The sequence below is a fragment of the Ranitomeya imitator genome, chromosome 7 (genome assembly GCF_032444005.1).
Source record: "Ranitomeya imitator isolate aRanImi1 chromosome 7, aRanImi1.pri, whole genome shotgun sequence".
NCBI classification, from domain to species: Eukaryota; Metazoa; Chordata; class Amphibia; order Anura; family Dendrobatidae; genus Ranitomeya; species Ranitomeya imitator.
Genome location: NC_091288.1, coordinates 47048925 through 47064577, shown reverse-complemented (window position 1 = coordinate 47064577; position 15653 = coordinate 47048925). Strand labels below are relative to the sequence as shown.

The 15653-nt window shown below is 40.9% G+C and overlaps 1 protein-coding gene across 1 annotated transcript in view; it reads left to right on the top strand.

Moving 5' to 3' along the window:
* LNPK (lunapark, ER junction formation factor) overlaps window positions 1–13348 on the top strand; it is an 88588-nt gene extending 75240 nt beyond the window's left edge. Inside the window, exons 9-13 of the mRNA XM_069733188.1 lie at window positions 602–826; window positions 3898–4003; window positions 6743–6813; window positions 9731–9898; window positions 12143–13348. Of these exons, the coding sequence (XP_069589289.1) occupies window positions 602–826; window positions 3898–4003; window positions 6743–6813; window positions 9731–9898; window positions 12143–12315 (743 nt within the window). The 3' untranslated portion in view covers window positions 12316–13348. The remainder of the gene's footprint in view (window positions 1–601; window positions 827–3897; window positions 4004–6742; window positions 6814–9730; window positions 9899–12142) is intronic.
* Window positions 13349–15653: the final 2305 nt, after the last annotated feature.

The window sequence follows — 15653 nt, the reverse complement described above, 5'->3', positions numbered from 1 at the left end:
CGAGTATAAGCCAAGAGGGGCAATTTCAGCCTTAAAAAATGGGCTGAAATTCTTGGCTTATACTCGAGTATATACGGTAAATGCAAAACTGCATTGCTATATCATCTGTCAAAACGTACAGCAAATTCTACATGCAGTTTTCAATTCCAAGCAACTTCTGTATCTTGAAGTCAAAAGGAGGAAAATGCATCCGTTCCATCACATGGGTACAAACTTTTTTGTTGCCCATCATTATCAAAATTGATCTAATGAATGCAAAAATCAATAGATAATATTTGTAATAGATATAAAACCTATTGTAGCACTTTCTTAAAATTCTACAAAAAAGAGTAATACACTCCACAGCAAAAATGGCAATTTGCCCTACATTAAAGGATCATATGTGCTGCTGTTTGTCGATTGTCGTGTATTCACAGCCCTCTGTTCCAAAACTTTTTTTTTTTTGCACTTCTAGTTTCGCACCATTTTTCTTTTTTTTTTTTTTTTTGTTTTTCATCCGCTTTGTGAGCAGTTTTATAGTGTTACTTGATCTCTATTACTTGCTTTCAGCAGGGTGTAAAGAATCATTAAATTTCTTATGTACTGTACACACTTCCCTCAGATCTGCGCCAGAGGACGGCAGCTCAAAGAAATCTAAGTGTGTCTACCCCAGTAAACACAAGCCAGGGAACTTCCCAAGTTCCAGGGATGTTGGCGGCAACTCCAGGGCTTCAAAGGGACACTTCTGCTCCTGGTGGACCCCCTGAGCGGACTGCTCAGCCAGGATTACAGTCAGGCCTCGTACAAAGACGCCCGGGATCGCCTGCCACTGCAATATCTGGAATGGGTAAACAGAGCACTTACTGTTATTTACAGTTTATATACTTTTCTCTGGTTACCAATAAACCAGGTAATATTCAGACACCATGGAAATGGCATTTCATTTGGAAATAGGAACAACGTTATCTGATTAAGCAGGAGTTCCATATTCAATTAGCCATAACTCTTTACAGCTGGCACCTTGCGATACTGAAGCCTATTGCGCCCGCTCGTTTAGCTGTTATGGCTTCTTTGTTTAAATGGCAATAAAACTTTGCAGTGTTCTGTAGTCAACGATATATAACCTACCTTTTTTACAGCCCCAGGTTTAGGAAAGCTTCAGATTTATATGGATCCGTTATAAAGGCAAACGCGTCTAGAATATATATTCTTACTTTACAAATACCTGTATATATTTTTCTTTCATTTTTTTTCTTTTTAAAGCTTTTATCTATAGCGCGTACAAGAACAGATCAGTCTAGGAACGTTGACTATGTAGACTGATGGCGAGATTAAGAAGTTTTAGTTTTTTTTTTTTTTTTCCTTTGGCTGTATGTAAGCTAGCCTCGCCTCTGTACTTTTATTGCATGCTTTACATATTGCATTTCTTTAGCTTAACTTTGAAGCGCTTTCTGCCTGTACATTACATCTTCCCCCCCAAAGTTTAGTCTGCATAAAAATATTTTTGCAACTTTTTGTATCTCAGAAATCTGGGGTGAATAGTAGTGGTATATAGTATAATATGTACTGTGTGTGTGTTTATGTGTATATATATATATATATATATATATATATATATATATATATATATATATATAAAATATATAATGTGTGTGTAGATAGAGATATATAGATAGAGATATAGAGATGTTTTTTTATTTAGATAGCTAGATGGATATTTTCATTTTTTTTTTTCCTTCCCTTCAGACCATGTGTATTCACATGGGTATGATTTGGTGCAGCTTCTGTCTCAAAATCTTGTCAAATCTCTCCACAATCCACATCACAGAAATTTTGGGGTTATACAAACCCTCCCCATGCATCCACACTGCATGTAGATTTGTGGCAAAAATCCGAGGATCAGCGTTTGATTTTTGCTATGGAAATGCACACTAGAAGGCGACTTGCAGCATCCGGGCGCCTGTGACGTCATGAACAGGGTTCTGCGAATATTTGTGCTCAACTCTATACTTTACTAATAGCACTGCGTTTAATGCACAAAGCCATTCAGTTGATCTAGATTCACATCATGTAATAGTGGTTTGCAGCTTTCTTATCATGCATGTTGTTTCCCTGTAAGGAGAATGAATGGGGCTGCTGAATTGCCTGGCCATTGTGTGCTTGGACACTTGCTGTGAGGAGAGCATCTGGGAAGCTGGCCGGTTTCTAACCCGAGTAGCAGATGACGGTTTTGGCTAACCTTTGCATATCTGCATCCAACCAGCGTTGCTAGCGTTATACATGGCCTCACGGGTTGCTCACATTTATATTGAGCTCCAGTACAGACCTACAAAATATCGGTTTCTAGCAATCATAAAGTGTTAATGTCTGAACACACTTTTCGGCCCCTGAAGAATTTCTCGCCTATACCTCCGAGCCGGAAGTTTTCTCTGTCTGCTTCATTTGGCAAGTCTATATTTTTGTCATTAAGTTACAAAAAGTAGCATCTTGTGGTTATTAGGTAGTTCCTATTCATATTTCATAGGATTTTGTGGAGGGAAAATCAATTGTAAGTTTCCTTGCTACTGTGATCCCATATGTTGGAGAATTAATAACCAGCAGGTAGCTGAGAGTATGCCAAGCCTACAGAAATGACCAGTAGTCCTACGATAATTGCGCTGATGTTTGTATTAATTACTGTTGTCTGTAACAGCGGGAATAACAAGATGCATGGCTGGCGAGGAGCATGAATCCAAAGACCATCTTAAGAAAGAAGATATTTATGTGCCTCCTGTTACTGGGGCCCATCGGAGCACTGGGGGGGGGGCATCGGAGCACGGGGGGGCAGCCACACTCCGCCCACGCACTTCCGCCCGCTCCCCCGCACTTCCTGCTGCAGCGGTTCTGCACATCAAATCGCAGTAAAACCCGCAGATATATTTTTGATCTGCGGGTTTTACTGCGGTTTTGACCTCACAATGGAGGTCTATGGGTGCAGAACCGCTGCGGTTCAGGAAAAAGAAGTGACATGCTCCTTCTTTTTTGCCGCAGCTATTCTGCGCGGCTTTTTAAACGAAATTCCGGATCATGTGCACAGCAGTGACTGTTTTCCATAGGGTTACATTGTTATGTACCCTGCATGGAAAACAGCTGCGGAACCGCAGCGGCAAAACCGCTGCGGTTCCGCAGTAAAAAACGCACTGTGTGAACATGGCCTTAGCCGAACATCAGACTTTTCATACAAAGTCTTGCATGATGCTGGTCTTGCGCAGGGCTGTATAAATGTGCACAGATGTCTGATATATACAGTGATTTTTATCTGCTTTTTATAATTTAGTTTTTTTTTTTATTAGACAGGATAATAAGAAAGACTATTCAAAAATGGTGTCATCCTTGTCAGGACCTTTTTACAATTCTGGTTTGGCGCACAAGGGATTTCTAAACCTCTCCCTATACGAGTTTAGTGTTCCTGCATTTTCTTGAATAAAAGGTCTGTCATATAGTCAGTGAGTGACCCTTCTGTCTGGGATATATCAGCACGTGTGATGTGTACTGGTAATGTCCCTATATTTCACCTCTTTGCACATGTCCTGATTGTCGCAGATGCTGACCTATCACACATCCGAACTACAGCTCCTATGGGACAGCTCTGAGATGTTTATATTGGGAAATACTGTGTAAACCATTCTTAATTTCAGGTAGAATTGCCAAGGCCTACATATTTAAGTAATAATTCTCCTAGAAGGTCTCCGTTTCCTATAATATAAGACATGGGTAAAATCTGATTCGGTGAACGACTTGTAGTATATGGGGAATATATGACCACTGCCAATTTCTCCAATCAATATATACGTATTATACGTGTTAGCCAGCATCTTTTTTTTTTTTTTTTTTCTCTTCTCTATTCTGCAACACTTTTTTTTTTTTCTTTTTCCAAAGGTGTCCATCCACCAGGACCTCCACTCGCAAGACCAATTCTTCCACGAGAGAGGGGTGCTGTGGATAGAGTTATTGAGTACTTGGTTGGTGACGGTCCTCAGAACAGGTAACTTGGCAAATATAGAAAATTTCAGGGCCCTGGTCCGGTACTCCCTGGCAGTTAGATCTGGGGGTGCGAACTTCCTCTGCCAGAACTTGAATGCCATCAATAGGTTAGAAGGAGTTTGTGGATGGTCTCCGCGCTGCCCACAGGATTTAAGACCTATATCCCAGTGTAGTAAAATTTTATTTTTTTATTTTGACGCGTTTAGAAGTACAAGGTTACTTCTTTGATACATGTAGTTTTCTTGAAGAGGTAGCCTTGTACTTCGAAACGCGTCAAAATAATCCAATCCTTTTACTACACTGGGATGTCTTCGTCTCCTTGCTGTCAACAGGATTTATCCACAAACTCCTTCTAACCTATTGATGTCTGATGCTCACTGGCTGACCTGTGTATCTGCTGCAGCTGATATTGCACTATATACTGTTTTTTCTGGCCAAGGAAGTTCGCACTACCCCATTTCTTCCTGCCGCATAGTGATGGGGTGCATGCTGGATCAGGGTCCTGGAAATAACTTTGGTTAACTTTATTAAACTCTTTCTGCAGCCAGCAATAATGCAACTCAGAAGTCATAGAATGCAAATGGTGCAGCATTTTTAATTCAACCTAATTACAAAAAGGGTTTTCCCTAAAAAAAAAAAAAAAAAAAAAAAAAAAAATATATATATGTATACACACCATTTTAAGTTTAAGAAGAAAAAAAATTTGCCATTTTAAAGTGATTACGTGGTAAAAAATGGTCTTCAATTTGCATACTGTTGGCCACAATCCGACTAGACTGTTTCTCACCTTACTCAATACGTCTGATGACATTGAGCGAGGCTGCGCCCATCTAGTTGGAATGTGTCCGGGAGTATACTTATTGCTGACACCGGAGAATCCTCATCGCTCACACTGCGTACAATGTAAGACTTCAAAGGTCTGCAGTCATATAGAATGCCTGCAGACTTATCGTTTTAGACTGGACAACCTCTTTTAAGGTGTCCATATCCTTCACAATGCCTTAGATAACTACCATATATATGTATATTGTAGAGCAAGGAATAACTGAGAATCTTTCATCCAGCATCTGATAAACCATAAATTCTGATAGCTACCTAATCTTTAACTTTACAACATCAGAAATATATTTTCCTATGCTTCTGCGGAGATCCATTGGCTGTATTTTATAGGTCCCCATAAGATATCTTGTATAAATGGCTTCATTTCAACGTCACAATTTCCATCTGTATGCGTTGCGTCTCCGTCATTTAGCTGGCGGCAGCAGTTGTGTACTCTGCACGTTTTCCTTTCGTAGAATGTTTGCTCAGATTTAAGACACAATTTACGTATCTGAACAATATCATATTGTGTCTTTATCTGAAGCTGACTGAATGTAGAATATACTGGATCTATATAGGATTACATGTTAGATTTCATGGATCATTAATACTTATAATAGCTCTTCTATACCCATTAAATAAGTTGGAGATGCGTTAGTCAAGCGGTCATTAATCTGATCATCATTAAAATGGGGGAATGAATGAAATATAATTGTGATATTAAAAATGAGTAAAGCTTAATTGCTTTTAAAATATGCTTTGGGGAGATGGAGAGAGTGGAAGACTAATGTCCTAGATGCTTGTAGTGAACATAAAAATGAGAAGAGCGGCCCATTCATTACATTAGATCATATGGTTGCCGGGGTATATACCTGATTCTCATTTTGAATATTCTAGTGCATAATTGGTCAATTTAAAATTAGATCAAGCCATACCCTATGATTCTGATAAAATGTCGGACATCCCATTTAATTTCCCCAGAGTGCTGCAGAGAGTAAAAAAGGAATAATACTGTACTTTCCTCCTGTGCCAGAGCCTCCCCTCTCCATTTAACCCTGTGTCCCTCGCTTCTGTCTTTGTATAAGCAGTGTGAGGTGACTGCTGCAGCCAGTCAGTAGCTGCTGATCGTCTGCAGCCTTCACTATTCCCTTGACATGGAACCGTTTTTCTTTTATTCAGACTGAATAGTGAAGGCTGCAGCCGATCAGCTGGTGATTTCTTGCAGAAGTCAACTAAGTTTGTTTATACCCGGAAACTCTATGCTATAAAGTCTCCAATACACCGCACACAGAAATTAGGGATTCCTGCTCTTCTTTCATTCTAAGAAAGCAGCAATATGCTTCAGGGAGCCTGGAGAGGATATTCTACAGCTGTACTGAGCTGTGCAGCTGTGAATCCAGCATTCTTGAAGTGCTCTTCATTCTTTCTCACCCTCCCCTTTCTATGGAGTATAATAGTCTGTGTAACCTGGCACCTCAGGGAGATGGGAATCCGTTTTGCTTTGAAAAACATTTTATTAACTATTCACAGGATGGAGAATAAATATAGGATTTCACCAGTGAGGCTGTCGGCAAATGGCCCCCCGAGCACGGAACCTGGCTCCTAAACACCCCTGTGAATGGAGCCGTAGTGAGCATGTATGACTACTGCCCCTCTAGGCAGTGAATAGATCCGTGGCCGCACATATTCACTAACCCTCCATTCGAACAGGAGACTTCAGGAGCCATGTTCTTGTGATCAGTGTGGCTTCCAGCATCCGGACCCCCAGCGATCATATATGTATCACTTGTCTGGAGGGTCGGCAACAAATGTTGATTTTGAAATGTTCTCTTTTGCGCTGTCCTAAAATTGTCTGCATATTGCTCCTCTACTTGTTTGATCCCTTGATCTAAATTTTCACATCCATGTTTTCTTTCATTAGATACGCTTTGATTTGCCAGCAATGTTTTTCTCACAATGGTATGGCCCTGAAGGAAGAATTTGAGTATGTCGGTAAGTATCCCTTTATGTTGCCGTGTCTTACTGTAGGTTGTCTGCTTTATGTAATGGCAATGTCAGTGCAGACTTTAGGCCTTGTTCTGTCCCTTTTTATAAATGCAGCTCCCTCTAATTGCGTACATACAGCATTTTTGTTATGTGCTTTGGATATTTACTGGCTACAAAGAAACGAGCACCGTTTTTGGGACTGCATTAATGAAAGCTGGCACCTGATTAGACGGGTGCTGGATTTCATTTACAGTCCAGCTTTCTAACCCTTTTCCCCTTCACGCAATTAATCTGTTTAAACTGTGCAATTGTTTCTGCAGTTGAAACCTCCACAAGAAGTAAGTATAGGATTAGTTTTAAAGAACTCGCTTTTTGCAAGGAAGGAATCCCTTTTCCTGTAGCTTGCCGTCCTTTCTGCAAACCGCAGGTCTTTTGTGTCCCTGAATTGGGATGCTGCGTGCCGATCACTTTACAGCAGATATGCAGAAAGCAGCTAGCGTGGTAAAGGCCCCTTCACATTAAGCGACGCTGCAGCGATACCGACAACGATCCGGATCGCTGCAGCGTCGCTGTTTGGTCGCTGGAGAGCTGTCACACAGACCGCTCTCCAGCGACCAACGATGCCGGTAACCAGGGTAAACATCGGGTAACTAAGCGCAGGGCCGCGCTTAGTAACCCGATGTTTACCCTGGTTACCATCCTAAAAGTAAAAAAAAAACACTACATACTTACCTACAGCCGTCTGTCCTCCAGCGCTGTGCTCTGCACTCCTCCTGTACTGGCTGTGAGCACAGCGGCCGGAAAGCAGAGCGGTGACGTCACCGCTCTGCTTTCCAGCTGACCGACGCTCACAGCCAGTACAGGAGGAGTGCAGAGAAGCACAGCGCCAGGGACAGACAGCGGTAGGTAAGTATGTACTGTTTGTTTTTTTACTTTTAGGATGGTAACCAGGGTAAACATCTGGTTACTAAGCGCGGCCCTGCGCTTAGTTACCCGATGTTTACCCTGGTTACCAGTGAAGACATCGCTGGATCGGTGTCACACACGCCGATCCAGCGATGTCCACGGGAGATCCAGCGACGAAATAAAGTTCTGGACTTTGTTCAGTGACCAACGATCTTCCAGCAGGGGCCTGATCGTTGGTCGCTGTCACACATAACGATTTCATTAACGATATCGTTGCTACGTCACAAAATGCAACGATATCGTTAACAATATCGTTATGTGTGAAGGTACCTTAAGTTGAGAAACTCTGCCAAGTCAAGACCGTAATCTCAAGTTTGATCTTTTGTGGCCACTCCCAGCAGACTGAAATAGTCATGCTCTTGTATTAGAAGTGCATTCAGTGTTAAAGGTCTGTGCACAAAAACTGCTCCTGGGGACATCTAGATGTAATTTATGTCCACGCTGCAGGCCTTCACATCCTGATAACTTTTCCTTCGTTTGTGCATGGAATTTTGTTTGAGTAGCTATCTCTACTGCAGGAATGCTTAGGTCTCCGTGCATGTAGTTTAGCATAAAGAGATCCGGTCAGCAGGGATATGGACCTGAAACCAACTTTGTCTATGTAAAGCTTCTGAAATGTTTGACATCCATACCTTTTTGCATTAAAAGTTCGTGCCCCCATTATTTATTTTCTGTTTATTTATTTTTAAAGACTCCATTGGCAAATGTTTATACAAATGAGCTCGAAAATGTTGGAGCTTGGCCTGCACCTACATCTCCCCAGCCTCTTTTTCCTCTCACCGCTGTCCTCCTGTCTTGTGACTGACCGGTCACTCTTCTCTTGCACCTGCTCCCCCACCCGAGATCTGTCCGAGGCGACAACATTCCCAGGTCGACACGAAATTGATAATGCGCATCTCCCAATGTTATCAGGACCGTACTACACGCCTTCCGGCAACACTTCACCTGCGTGAGTTCTCTGGTGGGAGAGCAGGTCAGGTTTTCTCTCTTATGGGAGTTCCTCCACCTGTAATATAGGCTGGATGTGAGGTTTGTTTGTATCCAGGATTCCCCTGCCTTTTCTTTCATGTAGCTGCACAGATCTTGTATTGCACTTATTTCCTCTCCATCTGATTTTCTCCTTGTCTTATAGCCTGGTTTCTTTACGCTATCCACTGCAGATCTGTGAACAGCCCCCTACAATCGCGAACAGAGTATAAAGCCAGTAGGAGCAGCAGAGATGGGTTGTTGCACCTGGGCTACTGCTTTTTAGGGCACTTTGGATCATAAATGATCGGATTGAAATTTTACTCTTAATTCTTCTTTGATTTTTATTTTTTAATAAAAAAAACCCTTAAAGTAGGGATAAGATATTGTAAAGGATAAGATATTGTAAAAATTTCCAATTTAGGACCCTTCTCCATTGCAGTCTTTTTTTCTCAAGAACACAAACGCCATGCAGAACACACTTAGTACTTCTCCTTGAAGTTAGAGAAAGCATTGTCTTCTGGTCAGTTTAGTGGTGGGCTGCCTACAAAAATTCATTGTATACATTACCAATGTATTACAAAGGCTACATCACTCGTGATGGCCATGAGCAAAATTAGAATTGTTTGAATTCTTGTATGTTTTCTGTTTCTTCATAGTAAAGGCTTGCTATTTTTGTATTTTGCTCTCTTCTAATCCAGCAGCGCACGCTCATCAATCTTGAACATGGTCATCCTTTCATGTATTATAAAATGATAGTTTTTATATTGTCCTCAGACTTCTTTTAACTAGGGTAATTTTTTTTTCAGTTTCATGGACTACCAAACACTTTTTATTATTTTTCCTACAGCGTTTGTATACCTCAACAATCTTTTAGAGAACTTTATATCCAACATAGCTTTGAGAATATTATGTTGTCTTATTTGCAGAATGTTTGTACAACATTTTTATATTTTTTTTAATACCAGTACCTATATTTTTTTCCATTTAGCATTCAGATGTGCATACTGTTATTTCCTAAATCCTGCAAGAAAAACTCGTCCACAAGCTCCACGACTTCAAGAATTAAACCTTGAGAGAATGCCAAGATCAGACTCGCAGAGTTCCACCAGTATTTCACAGGCTGTCACTGAAGAACTGGAAAACCAGACTTCTTCTGGTAGTCATTCTATCGGTTTCCTTAAATATTACAACAGCAAGGGATGGGTGCAAACTGTGTATTCACCTCGTCTAGTGGTCTGCAGATGTACAGGAATTGCTAATGCCCTTTTTTTTCAGTGACCTAATTCCTGAAGCGCATATTTAACCCCTTAGTGACGGAGCCAAATTTTTTAAATCTGACCAGTGTCACTTTATGTGGTAATAACTCTGCAACGCTTCAACAAAGCCCAGTGATTTTGACTTTATTTTTTCGTGACACATTATACTTTATGATAATGGTACATTTAGGTCAATACGTTGTGTTTATTTATAAAAAATATCAAAAACGTGATAAAAATGTTAAATTATCAATTTTCAAAATTTGAGTGATTATCCCTTTAATCCAGATGGTCATACCACAGCAAACCATTAATAAATAACATTTCCCACATGTCGGCTTTACATCAGCATCATTTGTAAAACGTTATTTTATTTTTTTAGCATTTTAGGAGGTTTAAAAATGTAGCAGTAATTTTTCATTTGTTCAAGGAAATTTACTAAATTTATTTTTTTAGGGACTTATTCATGTTTGAAGTGACTTTAGGGGTTTCATATATTGGGAAACCCCCAAACGTGATACCATTTTAAAAACCACACCCACTGACGTATTGAAAACTGCTGACAGGTAGTTTATTAACCCTTCAGGAGCTTTATAGGAATTAATGCAAAGTGACATGACAGAAATGAAAATGTGCATTTTTACCATCTAAATGTCTCTAACTTCTGAACAGGTTACAACAGCCGGCAGACTCTAAGGCGGCTATTTGGTCATGAATTGCCATGGCAAACATCAGGACCACACAATCATGATCTGAGGGCACCAACTGGGATAAATAGGAAGCCCCCACACTCTGATAACCATTGATAATGATGTAGTCACTACTGACAGCAGCATCTAAGGGGTTAAACAGATTTGGACGGTGCAAACACTGATCATGGCTGATGTAGCAAGTTGTCAGCTATAGTGGACAGCCGACAGCTGCTGGATTGTCACCTGTATGGGGAGGCTATTCTCTAATATCTCAAGTCAGTTAAAAGACGTATTGGCGGTCATTAAGGAGTTAACTGCAGCGATCAGGTGGCTCTAGTTTATCGCTAACAGATGACACGCTGCTCTAGTCACCTGACTGCTGCAGCCTATCACATGCCTCAGTGATCAGGTTAGTCACTTCCTGTTCTACTGGAGAGTGGCTAAGTGTAAATCCCCCCCACCATCCTAAAAAATAATTATTCATCCGCATATATGTAATAATTTTTAATGCCAAAAAACGATAAATGTATATTTTAGATGTTCTATAGTATTCTATGTAAAGGGAACCTATCACCCCCAAAATCGATGTTGAGGTAAGCTCACCGTCATCAGGGGCTTATCTACAGCATTCTGTAATGCTGTAGATAAGCCTCCGATGTAACCTGAAAGAGGAGAAAAAGCGGTTAGATCAGGGTTGTCAAACTGCATTCCTCGAGGGCTGCAACCAGGTCATGTTTTCAGGATTTCCTTGTACTGCACAGGTGATAATTTAATCACCTACACACATAATGATTGCAGCACCTTGTGTAATGCTAAGGAAATCTTGAAAACACGCATGGTTTGCGGCCCTCGAGGAATGACGTTTGACACCCCTGTGTTAGATTATACTCACCCAGGGGTGGTCCCGCTACGGTCCGGTCAAATGGGTCTCTCAGGTCCGCTCCGGCGCCCCCTATCTTCATTCCATGACGTCCTCTTCTGGTCTTCACGCCGCGGCTCCGGCGTACTTTGTCTGCCCTGTTGAGGGCAGAGCAAAGTACTGCAGTGTGCAGGTGCTGGGCCTCTCTGACCTTTCCGGCGCCTGCGCACTGCAGTACTTTGCTCTGCCCTCAACGGGTCAGATAAAGTACGCCGGAGCCGTGGCGTGAAGACCAGAAGAGGACGTCATGGAATGAAGATGGGAGGCGCTGTACCGGACCTGAGACACCCATCGGAGCGGGACCGCCCCTGGGTGAAGATAATCTAACCTCTTTTTCTCCTCTTTCAGGTAACATCGGCGGCTTATCTACAGCATTACAGAATGCTGTAGATAAGCCCCTGATGACGGTGAGCTTACTTCACCATCGATTTTGGGGGTGACAGGTTCCCTTTAACATTTTGGATATCTGAATATATGGATGTTTTTTTTCCCACTTCATATTTTTTCTTCTTCGTTACCCTCCCTTTCTGCAGATCCATCAGAGGTGGAAGAAACTCCAGATGCTGAAGACGTTCTTGGTGAGGAGGAAAAATCCACAGAGTTACCTGATGAAACTTTGAAAGAGGGGTCTCAAGCTGTGCCTGAAGAAGTTGTGCCGCCTACGAATGTTAATGAGGGTGAAGAGTCCTTGATGGAGACAGAGTGAATGTGCTATATCCGTCCTTTTTAGTTTATGGCAGCTTAGGCCTCACACGTTTGTTTGTGAGATTCCTCTTCCCCTGACAACTCTAGCTAGATCTGCCTCACAGCCACAACAATGTGCCATTTCTTGTTGTCCTCTAGCACTGTATAGCACTTGGGAGGGATATACACTTGATATTTAACCCTTTTTTCATGCTAGAATTGGCCTGGATGTGTCATTGGCCCAGTAACAAGCGTTGATAAGACATCCATGGCTGATGTTTTATTCTTGATTTTGAGTATTTTAAGGTAATGAGTTTGCAGGTTTATTTATTTTACATGTAGCTGTAAAAAAACAGGGTTTGGGTGAACATCTTTTGTATCAAGGGTATTTGTATATTATTCTGAGTGCATGTGTGTGCGTGTGTTTGGATGGTGAATGGACCACAGCCTGTACCTTTTTAAAGTGCATCTGCAAACATCAATACCATCTCCACAGAATATTTTGTTTCCCTTGAGTGAGAAGCGCCCGTAATAGTATTTTAGTTTTATAGTATTGACTGCTAATTTTGTAGGTAAATGTCATGTCATTCTGCAATTCCCGCACAGGACCTGCTACATGCGTTTGCTGTTTGGTTCATGTTTACAATAAAGAGTAGCTGAACATTTTGTAATTGATTTTTCATATTTCATTGCACTTTGTAATTATAAGCAGATTGGTTAGAGTCCAGATCCTAAGATCGCTCATCCTTCTCGAGAGGTGCACAGCTTAGGAGAATGGAGCCTGCCTGAGCGTTTACACAGCCTGCTGTATGGATTCAATAGAAAGCATGGGCTACGAAGCCTATGCTTTCTATCGAATCCCTACCCTGCTCTGAAATTTGAAAATACAATTACAAAGGTTTACTTACTCTGTAACGAACATAGGAAGAGCTTGTATTGTACTTGAATGCTAAGCTATATTTATATATGTAATATACCGGTACACACGTCAGTAAATGTGCCTTTTTGTGTGTTTTTATGTTTTGTTATATGCAAATAAAGTCTGATTTAATGTAGTGTTGTTGATCTGCTCTTTAACCCCTTTGCCCCCAAGGATGGTTTGCACGTTAATGACCGGCCAATTTTTACAATTCTGATAACTGTCCCTTTATGAAGTTATATCTCTGAAACGCTTCAACGGATCCCAATGATTCTGACATTGTTTTCTCTTGACATGTTGTACTTCACATTAGTGGTAAAATTTCTTTGATATTACCTGCGTTTATTTGTGAAAAAAAATGGAAATTTGGTGAATATTTCGCAATTTTCCAACTTTGAATTTTTATGCCCTTAAATCACAGAGTTATGCCACCCAAAATACTTGTCACATGTCCCACATGTCTGCTTTACATCAACTCCATTTTGGAACCAACATTTTTTTTTTTTTGGTTAGGGAGTTATAACGGTTAAAAGTTGACCAGCAATTTCTCATTTTTACAACACCATTTTTTATTTTTATTTTTTTTAAGGGACTACTTCACATTTGAAGTCACTTTGACGGGTCTATATGATAGAAAATACCCAAGTGTGACACCATTCTAAAAACTGCACATCTCAAGGTTCTCAAAACCACATTCAAGAAGTTTAACAACCCTTCAGGTATTTCACAGGAATTTTTGGAATGTTAAAAAAAAAAAAAAATGAACACAACTTTTTTTTCACAAATAATTTAATTTAGCTCCAATTTGTTTTTTTTAACAAGGGTAACAGGAAAAATTGGACCCCAAAAGTTGTTGTACAGTTTGTTCTGAGTATGCTGATACCCCATATGTGGGGGTAAACCCCTGTTTGGGCGCATGGGAGAGCTTGGAAGGGAAGGAGCGCCGTTTGACTTTTCAATGCAAAATTGACTGGAATTGAGATGGGACGCCATGTCGCGTTTGGAGAGCCCCTGATGTGCCTAAACATTGAAACCCCCCACAAGTGACAACAATTTGGAAAGTAGACCCCCACAAAAATGATTTTTTAGCCCCCCAAATTTTTATTTTCCCAAGGGTAACGAGAAATTGGACCCCAAAAGTTGTTGTCCAATTTGTCCTGAGTATGCTGATACCCCATAAGTTGGGATACCCCTGTTTTGGCACACGGTAGAACTTGTAAGGGAAGGAGCTCTGTTTTACTTATTCAAAGCAGAATTGGTTGGAATTGAGATCGGACGCCATGTCTAGTTTGGAATGCCCCTTTTTCGTTTTTTTTTTTTTTTTTTTAGCGGATTTTTGATTGGCAGCAGTCACACACTAAAAGACGCTTTTTATTGCAAAAAATAGTTTTTGTGTCAACACATTTTGAGAACTGTAATTTGTCCATATTTTGGCCCACAGTCATGTGAGGTCTTGTTTTTTGCGGGATGAGTTGACGTTTTCATTAGTAACATTTTCGGGCATTTGACATTTTTTGATCTTTTTATTCTGATTTTTGTGAGGCAGAATGAACCAAAACCAGCAATTCGTAAATTTCTTTGGGGGGGGGGGGAGGGGGGCGTTTATACCGTTCCACGTTTTGATTAAAATTGATATAGCAGTTTTATTCTTCGGGTCAGTACTTTTTCAACGCAGAATTGGTTGGAATTGAGATCGGACGCCATGTCGCATTTGGAGAGCCGCAGATGTGCCTTAACAGTGGAAACTCCCTAATTCTAACTGAAACGCTAACCCAAACACACCCCTAATCCCAACCATAACCTTAACCACACTCCTAACCCTAATATCAACCACACCCCTAACCCCAACACAACCCTAATCCCAACCCTAACCCTAACCACACCCCTAACTCTCACACACCCCTAACCCTAATCCCAACCGTAAATGTAATCTAAACCCTAATTGTAGCCCCAACCTTAACCCTAATAGGAAAATGGAAATGCATTTTTTTAAATTTTATTATGCTTCCCTAACTAAGGGGGTGATGAAGAGGGGTTTGATTTACTTTTTATAGCGTTTTTTAAGCTTATTTTTATGATTGGCAGCTGTCACACACTAAAAGACGCTTTTTATTGCAAAAAATAGTTTTTGCCTCCACATTTTGAGCTATAATTTTCCATATTTTGGTCCACAGTCATGTGAGGTCTTGTTTTTTTGCGGGACGAGTTGACGTTTTTATTGGTACCATTGGCAGAATGAAGAAAAACCCAGCAATTCATGAATTTCTTTTTTTTGGGGGGAAGGGGGCGCGTATACTACCACGTGCTTGAACACATACCACCCTCAGCACACATTTCACCACACATACACCACCCTCGCCACATAAAAGTTGAAATACAAAAGTCGCCGCGCAAAACTCGCCACGCGCAGAACTCGCCACACTTGCAAAACTCACTTCATG